Consider the following 12,663-nt stretch of genomic DNA (forward strand, 5'->3'; position numbering starts at 1 on the left):
TCTGAGTTAAAGAAACACTTGTTTTGTACTATATATTATATATTATGTTATATTATATTTAGTATTTTATTAAATACTATATGTTATATTATATTATATTTAATATTTTATTATTTTATTCTTTATATTTCATTATATTATATTTCATATTTTATTAGCCTATATTATATGATATATTATATTAACGTTCAGTAGCTTTATTTTGAAAATCTTTTGTAAATGTATTGTTGTTACTATTATTTTTATTATCATTATTACCCTTATTAATGTATTTTTTTTTGGGGGGGGGGGGCACGGTTACAAACCCCGCGACATTTACTCGCGACCCATAAAAGCAGGCCCGCGGCCCCAAAACGGGTCGCGACCCTGCGTTTGGGAAACACTTGTGTGATGTATAATTAACCGAAATACTTCGCTTGTTTGTCCAGTCCTCAACTCACGTGTTTATTCTTATGGAAACACTTGGAGTTATAAGATCATGATGATGATCATGTCCGTCCGTCCAAAAAAAAAAAAAAAACTCCATCCCTTCATTCATCTGAGGAGTTAACCTGTAAGCTGCAGATGGTTAATCTTTCTGTCCCCAAAACACTGCGATCAGGAGGTCAAAGTAATAAAACAACACAGATCTGCGAAGTTCTGATCAGCAGACGCCGCAGAAAACAGGCAGTTTCAGACGTCCGTGCACTAATAACAGGACGGATCTGCTGTTTTCTTTTGTTGCTATTTTGATAATATTATTATGGACCTGTCAGTTGTGTCAAAGAAACTGTGGTGCGTGAGGAAACAGCTGATCGTCCTTCTGGCTCCACTTCTGTTTCTGCCTTTGATTTTTGCTCTTCCAGAGAAGGTAAGAAGAAGTGGTTTCATGATGGTGCTGACATGAATATTAGGCTCACGTTTAGTGCCAGTGGTGTAAAGTAACTAAGTACATTTACTCAAGTGCTGTAGGCTACTACACTTTTGAGGATTTTCTTTTACTTTACTGGAGTAGGCTATTTCCCATTTTCAATACTTTTACTTCTACTCCACTACATCTCACAGTCAACATTGTGCGTTTACTCCACTACAATTATTTGAAAACTTTAGTTAGTTACTTTGTAAAACATACATTAAGCACTTCAGCCATGGCTATTTGAAAATCTACAAGCTCACAATGTGTCATGATGGGAGGCATTGTGAGCTTGTAGATCTGCTATTTTCAAAATATTTTTATACATTTGAAAACTTTTGAAATGGGACATTCTGCATATTGAGTACTTTCTACTTTTGGTACTTTAAGTACATTTTGATACCAATACTTTTGTACTTTTATTCAAGTACATTTTTAATTCCTGATTTTTACAGGGTATTTCTACATTGCAGTATTGATACTTCTACTTAAGTAAAAGATTTGAGTACCTTTTCCACCACTGCTTATGTTAGTGCACGTGTTTCACAGCATTTCCACACTCACTGGAATTCAATTGATACATTCCTGACAAAAACCTACTGAACAATTAGCTGAAAAGGCAATTCACTCGTTCAAGCCAGCAAATCATGCACAGGCTTTATTGTTATGTTGGTTCGATGGTTAACATTTGTAATTGTTTTAGTTAAGCAGCTTTTGCCATGATTTAACATGTAGAGATGCGTTTTGTTTCAACTGGAGGATGTCCCAAACTAAACCCACTGAACCCACTTAGGTTTGCATTTTCACATATTGATGCGCTTTGTAGCACTTTAGGGCCAGTCCCTTTACTCAAGTATATAGGCTGCTACATGAATACAACGTCCATCTACTCCACCAGGAGTCTTCAATGTTTTTCAGGCCAAGGACCCCTTAGCTGAGAGAGAGAGATGAAGCAAGAACCCCCACGTTTCATAGATATAGCTTGAAGCTTCATAGACTTGTTTGACAGCACTATCATCAGTGTGTGTTGGATTCATGTTCATGTGTATTTTCAGACATTTAACCACTTAAACCGTCAATACTTAGTAAACCTGACCTCTCACTCTGTAGCCTACTTTCAGTCTGCTCTTTTCCCAGCTACACAAAATCTCTTTGCCGAAAATAGCAGATCTACAAGCTCACAATAATAGGCTACATCAATAATTATAATACAATACAGTAATATGTATCATTCTAAACTTGGCCATCCAAAATCTTAGCATCAAGATGGGTTTTGGTTCAGATGCTTTCTAAATGCTGTGATAAGAGCTTAACAGCAGTGTCAGCTATCTATACAGTCCATATGGCTGTTTTGATTACTGTGTATGCTTTAGAGATGGCACAATGTTTTTGAAATGTTTCAAATTAATATATATTTTCATTATTTTGTGATATATTGTGATTATCAGAAGCCCTGTATAGTATATGAACAGGGCTAATGGGCAGCATTTGTTTGCTTATGCTACTTATTGTTGTTTACTTATAACAAGATGAAACAATTATAATAATACTGGATGTAATGAAGGATAAAATAAACTTAAACTACAGGTAGAATGACATGTATGATAAACCTCTTAACGCAGTTATGTCTTTGGCAGCAGTGAGAAATGTGCAAGAAGCACAAGGTGCTTTAAGCGAAACACACTTGTAATTTCATGAATGTTATGATTATGATAAATATACTATTATATAAATGATATTAATCACCTGTTCAGTCACGAAAAAAAGGTGTCTGTTTGGTACTCTGCTGTGCATACTGCTTGTACACACACACACACACACACACACACACACACACACACACACACACACACACACACACACACACACACACACACACACACACACACACACACACACACACACAAAAGAGTCCAAAAGTGTCCAAACGAGATCACAAATATTCACATCAAGGCATCGGTTCTTTTTCAGGAGGGGAGATGCCTTTACGTGGTTCTGCTGATGGCGTCGTGGTGGTGCACAGAGGCTCTTCCCCTGGCCGTCACCGCCATGCTGCCCGTGTGCCTCTTCCCGACCTTGGGAATCCTTCCGTCCAAAACCGTTTGCCCTCAGTACTTCCTTGACACCAACTTCCTCTTCCTCGCCGGTCTGGTGATGGCGTCGGCCATCGAGGAGTGGGGCCTGCATCGCAGGATAGCCCTGAAGGTCTTGAAGATTGTCGGAGTGAAGCCTGCTTGGTGAGGAGGAGACTAAACCTTAGAAGAAAAATCCAACGATGTTTATTATCGTATGTTTTAATCACATGAACCCTAGCGTCCCTTTTCTCGGCATGTCATGATAGTCGAACATTTGGTGAAAAATAGCTAATCTACAAGCTCACAACACGCGTTGTGACACGTTGCGAGCTTGTAGATCACCTTTTTTTCGGTGACGAGATTTGGTGTAATTTTAAGAATGTGATTTGTGAGGCCACAGTGACCTTGACCTTTGACCACCTACTTCTAATCGGTTCATCCTTGAATCCAAGTGGACGTTTGTGCCAAATGTCATGAAATTCCCTCAAGGCGTTCCCGAAACATTGCGTTCACAACGGTCGGGGCGGACGAACCACACGGAAACATAATTCCTCCGACAATGGCTGTCGCTGGCGGAGGCGTAAAAAGGAAGGGGCCAAGTACAGACCCCCTGGGGGACCCCTAGTCAACGATGTTGAATAAATGTCAAAAACCTTTGCTGGTCGATGACTGTGTACCACATTCTGTTCCCAGGCTTATCCTCGGAATGATGCTGACCTCATCCTTCCTGTCCATGTGGCTTAGCAACACCGCTACCACCGCCATGATGCTTCCTATTGCTAACGCTATCCTGGAGAGTCTCTATGGGCCCCTGGAGGACTTGAAACGGAACTGCAGGTCGATAGAAGAGTCAGACAATGACATGCTAAATGGTAACTACTGTAGGGCTGGAACGTTCATGACATTTTAGTTGATGTCTAATTGTCATACAAATAGTTGCGATTCATGATTTTGATGATGCTGTTTTTGGCACTGAACATTGGAACATAAGATAAATAAAAATGACATTTCTGTTTGCCTTTTAGGCTTTGTGAACGTACGTAAAATTGCACAGGGCAAAAAAAAAAAATCTTATAAGGGCCTATTACTGAAATATACAAAGAAATGCTTCTAGATCTGCCATTTTAAGTATTTTTCAAAATGTTTGAAAATGTTTGAAAATGTTTGAAAATGTTTGAAAATGTATGAAAACATGTCAACAGTTTTGAACATGTTTTCCCTACAGCAAATGCCCAAAATAGGGAAACAGGTTGAAAGTGGTTTAAAGAGTATGGACATTGGACTATGGACGTGATAATATTGATGGAAACATATTGATGTCATCCATCTTTTTATACAGATTAATGGAAACGGTTGTGCAAAAATATTTGCGATTAGCGCAAATAATCAATTTTAATCAGGTGATTATGTGGTCATAGTTACGCCCACAGAACCTCCTGTGTTCTGCTGGCTCACAAGGCAGCGTTGTGTCGAGGCTGGCCATTCACACCCAGACACCGTATGTGTGGAATGTAGTCTGAACTCACTCCCTCTGACAGATCAAAGCCACAAAACGTATTCAAGTCATGAAAGCTTGTGTTAAAATAGTGTGATTATAGATTCTATCTATTCATACAGGTATTGTAGGGTGCACAGAAATGTGTATCTCTTGTATTTGTAATATGTAAGCCAGGATGTGAACTTTGTACAATAATTTGTTCCAACACATTAAGCTCTGGAGAAGTTAGACAATATTCAAAAAGTAATTTATTGATAATGTTAGGCTGCTTTCAAGTCAGGCATTAAACATCAAAGAACACGTACAGTGTCATTCTCATATTTAGCTACAAAGTATCTCGAAATGGTTTTGATGTGAACCTGACACGACTTCTCCCGTTCAACTTCTCTCAGGTCAACCCAACTTAAAGCTGCAGTCAGTGAACGCACGGCCGTCAGAAAAACAAATATTATCAAAAGACGGGTAAGGAGAACATAAATACATGAATCTGAGATGAGCTGTCATGAAAACAACATGCTGTTTACCAAACCACATAAGTAGAACAACACTATTCAATATCATGAATATATCATATATAATCATTTTGATAGCATGTTGGTTCATCGGATTAAACTACAGTCCGGGTCTTATTTTAATGAATAAAATGTGGTTTGAACTCTATGGCTTCCACATTTTGTTTTAAAATACAAAATGACTGTCCTTCTTTGTCAGGGCTGGTATGGTAGACTTTAATGGTTTAACCAAACTGTATGGTGGAGTATGTTAATACAATAGAATTACTACATCTGCAGTGCTAGGAGCGCTACTACTCCCTACTCCCTACTCCCTACTCTTCCATTGAGACATTTAGACCCTGGACAGGACACTACTGGTTGACAATGTCATTGTCAAAACAATTATTTGAAGCAGACAGTGCACCGAATTGGATACTAGATGTGCATTTAAATCATTGCAATGACATCTGTCCATTGGGAGAGGGAGACAACGGACATAAAATGTAGGATTGTAGCTTTAACCCATTTGCATTATAGAATCAGAATCAGAATCAGAATCAGAATAGATGAAACATAGCTAGCAGTTTGAAGCCTAATTTAGGCTCTCTCATACGGCATCGCCGACCTACAAGTTCACAACGTGTTGCACTTGTGAGCTTGTAATTCTGCTATTTTCGCCATACGGCGAAGTTTAATTCAGGCTTAACTCTGCTCCGTGCAAATAAACAATTAGACAAATAATCCTGTTGACACCTTATAGGGTTGATGGAACAGAGCGCAGTGATGTGACATCAGCTGAAGACCTGCGTTCAGAGTCAGAGTACCAGATGAAGGTGTGGAAAGGCTTCCTGATCTGCATTCCGTACTCTGCCAGCATCGGAGGCACTGCCACGCTGACCGGAACCGCACCCAACCTCATCCTGATTGGACAACTGAAAAGGTCAACGACATGTCAAGGAGGGCAAAACTAAATTGTGGGCGGATTTTGTCTTTTAGGAGGAAAGTGTTGACGCCACATTAATACTGTGATGTTTGTTTTTGATTTGTAGTTACTTTCCAGATTGTGACGTCATCAACTTTGGATCTTGGTTTGCATTTGCGTTCCCTCTCATGTGTGTGTTTCTGTTCCTGGCTTGGATCTGGATTTCGTTTCTCTACGGGGGATTGAACACAAGGTGTGGAGAGATTCTATGATCACATATTTGAACGTTCGATCTACATTCCGCAACCTCGTGAGCATGAAGATCTCGCCATTTTCAGAAAGTCTTTTGATTATAATGACGTCTAGGGACGCCAGGTTGAAAGTGGTTAACCACTTAAACCAATACTGCCTTATGAGAACATTATGACCGTATGAGTCATTTTGCACTGAAATTGAGAAGTGATTCTGAAAGCAAAGCATTTCCTTCTTCTTCTTTTCTTTCTCCTCTGTGTGGTGTTTGATCATTTCGGATTTCGTTTCGGTTTATGGCGTCTTCATGTTGCACTAGGGCTGGTAACATTCCTCAGAAATGATTTGCGAATATTGGTCTTAAAAATTGGCAGATATTTGAATATATTTGAATATTATTATTATAAAAAATATATAATGTTTATTTGACAGGGACAATACAAAAAAATGTATGTACAGTATCAAGTGCTCGGATCCAATAAAACATATATTTTGTTTGTTTTTATAACTTGATACATAGTTTTTTGTATTGTCCCTGTCAAATAAACATGAAAAGAATTATACAAAATAAATAAATACAAAATATTTTAAATGTTTTTTAATCGAATATTAATTTTCATATTCGAATATACATATTTTCCCCATATTCGAGGAATATTCGAATACCAAATATTAATTTACCAGCCCTATGTTACACAGATTGTGTTCCAAGAGACAGGATGAAAGAGCGCTGGCAGAAGCCAAAGCAGAAGCCGTCATCGATGACGACTACAGGAAACTGGGACCCATAAAGTGAGGATCTCCGTGTGTGTCAATCTCATGCAACGTAAATTAAATGCTTACATTGATGTCAATCTACTTTGCACTGACGTTCATTTTACTCAACGCCCGTTTTTAGTTTCGCCGAAGGGGCCATTTGTTTCTTCTTCGTGTTGTTCGCCGTCCTGCTGTTCACACGAGACCCCAAGTTTGTCACCGGCTGGTCTGTGTTCTTTAAGAAAGGGTAAGAAACAAATGCAACATTCTTAACTAAGGGTATGGTCACTCACCTGCATCAGAAGCTATTTCAAAAATAGCTATTTTTGAATAACAACATATAAATGGGTAAAGTGGTTAAAATGGTTGTGATGCTACATTAACTACTTTTGCTGGGGACCCTTGTAAACCCCCCAAGGACCCCTGGGGGTCCCCAGGCCGCACTTTAAGAACAAATGCTATACAGTACATACTGTATCAAATCACTAATTATACATTGCACATTACACATAATGCACATATTACACAACCAGGGATAAGAACACCATAACCTCTGCAGCCTCAAGCAAAATCTACAAGCTCGCCACGTGTCGCATTGTGAGCTTGTAGAACGTCTATTTTAAGTATTTTTGAAAATGTATTATTTCATTAAAATCCAGTCGATTAAAGCGATTAATTCGATGGTGTTTCCTTCAGGTATGTTTCTGACGCAGTGACAGGAGTCATCATCGTCTCAATGCTCTTCTTCTTCCCCTCCCAGAAACCTTCTCTCAGCTGGTGGTCCAACCCTCAAGGTCAAACAAACACACAAACAAACAAACAAACACTCATACATGTATCAATGAAAAAGAATCAAGAAACCAAAGTAACAATGTACAAACAAATGTCACAGAGTTGAGTTGTTTAGTCATTTATGTTTCATCCAGGAATTAAAAGCTACAATATGTAGGTTGTATGTCTCTCCCGATGGAGAGAGTTAATTGCAGCGATGTCCGAACTACAATAAAGATGGCGGCACATCTAGGACCCTATCTTGGGCACCGCCTTACCCCCTCTCCCTAAACTCTTTTCCATTTTTTACTATTTTGAAACGTTTTTCAAAACAGTAAAATATATATGGCTAATAAGTTTAGGCAGAAGTGGTAAGGCGGCATGCAAGATAGGGCCCCTAGTGTCCAACCAGGTGCGCTTTCTTCTTCAAATAACTTTATTGACATTGTCAACCACTAGGCGTCCTACCCAACACCAGGGTCTAAATATCTCAATGGAAGAGCAGGGAGACCTCCTCCAATCACTGCAGATGTACTAGTTATATTGTATTAACATACTCTACCACACAGATTGGTTAAAATAATAATAATAGTAATTGTATTAATTAAAACATGTTTACAGCTTTAACATTGACCACCACAAAGGCTCTATAATGTAAGCTTGGACTGCAGCTGTTACAAATAAGTAGCAAATCGTCAGAGGAATGTTAATGATGTAGATTAGAGTCTGAACGAGGTGTTTGTGTGATTATATTAATCTCACAAGAAAATGTTGCCACAGTCTCGTTCTGTGAGTGCACGCCGCGCATGAGCATGCATGCATTTGTCTGTACATCTGTGTGTATGTGTTTATGCACATGTGAGCACACGCGCATGTGTGTCCATGCATTTGTCTGTACGCGTGTGTACGCGTCCGCGCGCGCATGTGTGTGTGTGTGTGTGTGCGTGTGCGTGTGCGTGTGTGCGCGTGTGCGCGTGTGTGTGTGTGTGTGTGTGTGTGTGTGTTCAGCTGCTCAAACAAACCACTGGACATGGATGAAGAATAGAAAAAAAGTTCACAACGAACCCAAAAGATCATTGGGTTCATGGGGTTAAACAATTACATTTTTTACCTTGGTAAAAATTAAAGTACCTGATAAAAACTGAAGGGTATTTATATGCAGGCCTGGAAGTATCTTAAAAGTAGAGGGTAAGTGATATTCTTTAGTAGTCATTGATACAGAATGTTTGTTCAGTAACAGGGTTCTCCCTGTCTCACCAGCTCTTTAGTTAGCAGAAAATGCATATTCAGGAGAGAGAACTCGCACAGGATACTGATTAAACAAGTGAAAGACGGGGAGACCCCTGTTACTGAACAGACACTCTAGCAATGAGTACTATCAGAATATAGATTATAGACCTTTTAACAAAATGATTTTAACCAAGAAATATCACTTACCCTACCTTTAATACATTAATTCGATATTAGGGAATTTCTAATTTAATTTGAACCAAATTTGAAAACCAAGGTGCTTTTATGTTTCTCGATTTCATGTACTGAGCACAAAATATGCATGTTACACTGAAGTATATAACAATATTCTCATAGTACTTGTAAAAAGAAGAAAAACATGTGGCAATATTGTGACTGAGCTTATTACAGTAATAGTTATTGCTTCATCAGTGAGTTTCAAGAATGGTTTTGTAGATTTTCATCCCTAAAAAGAGGAAGCAATTCAAACAAGGATATTCAGGAAAATCCTCAGTGTTAATTTGGTTTACAAATGGAACTAAATGGAACCGTAAGGGTCCATTTGGTTTCATTTGGAAACTCTCAGAGTGACAACTTGATAGGCTTAGTTTTACTGAAGTAATTTGCATCATGTACATGTACTGTAATAAACATAGTGGGCAATTACAATACAAATTAACTATGTTAAACTGTTTTGTCCTCAGCATCAAATACACCGTATATTCCTCTGTTGTCCTGGAAGAAAGCTCAGGACTCTGTTCCGTGGAACATCATTCTGTTGCTTGGTGGAGGTTTCGCGATGGCCAAAGGCTGTGAGGTAGAGTTTGTTGATTATTGCATGTTGACTTTGACCCAACTACAAAATGATGTGGATCTCCACATAGAAACAGGGTTACTTTATGTGACCTCAGTCATATACTGTATTATGTCAGTCGTCTATGACATAAAACTGTATGACGGTTTCAGCACGATCAGAGCCCCATTGACGTTCCTTATAAAATAACGTTCAATATTTCAAACAAATATAAAACATATGTGACGAAAAACATTTTGTGGAGGTACTTCTATGGCCTACTAGCTGCACGCATACAAAGTTTGTTGCTGATCGGTTCAGCATTTTTTTTTATAAGACTGACAGACAGACAGACAGACAGACAGACAGACAGACAGACAGACAGACAGACAGGCTAGCCTCTTGCAGAGCCACGATGTAAATAGTACAGTGTATGTCTTTCACACTGTCAGTTAGCTACCGTGAAATCCAAATGTTTGCAAAGCCAATCGCATTTGTCTTGCTTTATCTCATGATGTTTCGTTGTCTGGTGATGTGGCGGCATCCTACAGGAGTCAGGTCTGGCCGCGTGGATTGGAGGTCACCTCCAGCCTATCGCTGAGGTCCCACCAGCTGCAGCTGTCATGTTGATCACAGCCTTCCTGGCCTGTTTCACAGAGTTTGCCAGCAACACGGCCACAATCATCATATTTCTACCTGTCATCGCTGAACTGGTGAGAGCTTCCAGCACCTCTACGCCACATCTGCTGCTCACTAATGATCGCCATGGTTAATGCGGTTTATATTAAATAATAATAATAACATTATTATTATTATTATTATTATTATTTATTCTGTACAGTTTACATGCATGCTGTATGTCAGTAGCACTGATCATGTGAAATCCTCCTATATATTAAAATTGGCTACATGGTCGAGGCCAATGTCACTCTGACTCAACATAACCACAAATAAACCTGACGCGTTCATATAATATACGAGCGTATCAGGTTTATTTATGGTTATGCTGAGTCAGAGTGACATCGGCCTATATTATAGGCAGGACCACAGCCACGTCACTCTGACTCATATATGGAGAGTACCCTGATGTCATAAATATTACATCATATAGTGTGGTCATAGACTGGCCTGGACTCCATATTTGGCCATGCCTGACCATATATGGGCATAAAAGAACACAGATAAACAGATACTGAAATCTCCATATAAGGACATATAAGTGACAAAGACAGACAGATGGGTACAACGGGTAGTCCACGGGTAAGACATAGCTGGGTGGGGCATGCATTTCCAACTTGCGTCGTTTCCAACTGGCAGTAGTATCATAAACGTAACATCCATCCCCAAATTGTTAATCTCATGTTGAGGGGCCTCTATAGATTTCGCTTCCAAAAGTATGTATGTATGTATGTATGTATGTATGTATGTATGTATGTATGTATGTATGTATGTATGTATGTACGTATGTATGTACGTACGTATGTACGAACGTACATACGTACGTACGTACGTACATACATACATACATACATACATACATACATACATACATACATACATACATACATACATACATACATCATATGACCTCCTGGTTAAACAGTGGATTCATAGGCTTGTTAACCTCTCACAGTTATTGACCTACATAATGGTGCATGTGTTGGACATTAACAGCAGTTATCAGTAATCATTATCTGAGGAATTGATGTGCTTTGCAATGTTGCAAATCCTGCAATACTGTTAAAGTACAGGAGCATATACCACGCCACCATGTTTTTAGATGTGTTCAGCATATATCTGATACACCTTAACACCCTATAGCTAAACCATTTAAACCCTATATACGGAGTCCCCCAGAGGTCTATGCTTGGGCCCCCTCCTTTTTCCCTCTACACCAAATCTCTTCGCTGTATAGTAAATAGCCGATCTATAGGCTCACAATACGTTGCAACGAGAGACTTTGTAAGCTTATAGATGGGCTATTTTGACTAATGTTGGCCCCAGAATAGGGACACTAGTGTTCATGCAGTTAATTGCTTACCTTCTATTGAAAATGCTGGTGCAGTTATTACTTTAGCAGAAGTATAGTATAGTATAGTCGTATATCATTGTCGTATGTCCAAAACGGTTACTTTTCAGGATTAAAAAAAAAAATTCTCAAAATGTGTCGCGATGTGACATGTTTTAAGCTTTTTTTTAAAGCTATTTTTGCTACTTTTGTGTGACACTGTAGTATGATGAGGTAGACCATTTATTTACAAACAAAACATATGGAGGTTAGAGGTTTCTGCCCAACAGCAACAACATGGTTTAAATGTTGTGGTTTTGTTGACATGTTTGTGTGTTTGTGACTTTAGGCGATGCATGTTTCCATCAACCCTCTGTACTTCATGATGCCGGCAACAATAGGATGTTCATACGCGTTCATGTTGCCCGTTTCCACCCCACCAAACTCCATCGCCTTTGCCTCAGGACATCTTATGGTGAAAGACATGGTGAGGAAATTCAATAGACCACTTATTAATTTCTCTTGAATGGCGTTATCATGACATGCTGCTATTCCTAAAACACTTTGTACCAATTATAAAATAACTAAACACACTTCAATAATAAGTTTGATATTTGTGTTCGATCACAGGTAAAAACTGGGGTTGTCATGAACGTTCTGGGTGTTCTGTCAGTTTCTCTGGCCATGAACACGTGGGGCGTCGCCATGTTCGACCTGAACACCTTCCCAGACTGGGCTAACCTCCACCCCAACATCACCAGTGGCGTCATCGACGTGATGTCATTCGACCCAGCGACCAATGCTACACTTTGATTTAGTCTCTTGATGTGAAGATGGTAGATGACAGGGTATACATTATAGTTCATACTCAATGATGTTTATTAACATGACATAATAGGCCATCATTCTGCAAAAATAGGCGAACATAGCAATATAATGAGTCGCGTTGCGACGCATTGTGAGCTTGGAGATCTC

At 39.1% G+C, this 12,663-nt stretch overlaps 1 protein-coding gene across 1 annotated transcript; it reads left to right on the plus strand.

Moving 5' to 3' along the window:
• Positions 1 to 742: 742 nt before the first annotated feature.
• slc13a3 (solute carrier family 13 member 3) lies at positions 743 to 12,501 on the plus strand (the record flags this gene model as incomplete). Its single annotated transcript, XM_080443996.1, has 13 exons — positions 743 to 850; positions 2,864 to 3,129; positions 3,661 to 3,839; positions 4,858 to 4,927; positions 5,720 to 5,899; positions 6,009 to 6,134; positions 6,830 to 6,922; positions 7,029 to 7,133; positions 7,583 to 7,680; positions 9,592 to 9,704; positions 10,232 to 10,393; positions 12,038 to 12,175; positions 12,319 to 12,501. The coding sequence occupies 13 exons, from the start codon at positions 743 to 745 to the stop codon at positions 12,499 to 12,501; spliced, it is 1,821 nt and encodes a 606-aa protein (XP_080300122.1).
• Positions 12,502 to 12,663: the final 162 nt, after the last annotated feature.

This window comes from Gymnoscopelus braueri (assembly GCF_963280865.1).
Source record: "Gymnoscopelus braueri genome assembly, chromosome: 12".
Taxonomy (NCBI): domain Eukaryota; kingdom Metazoa; phylum Chordata; class Actinopteri; order Myctophiformes; family Myctophidae; genus Gymnoscopelus; species Gymnoscopelus braueri.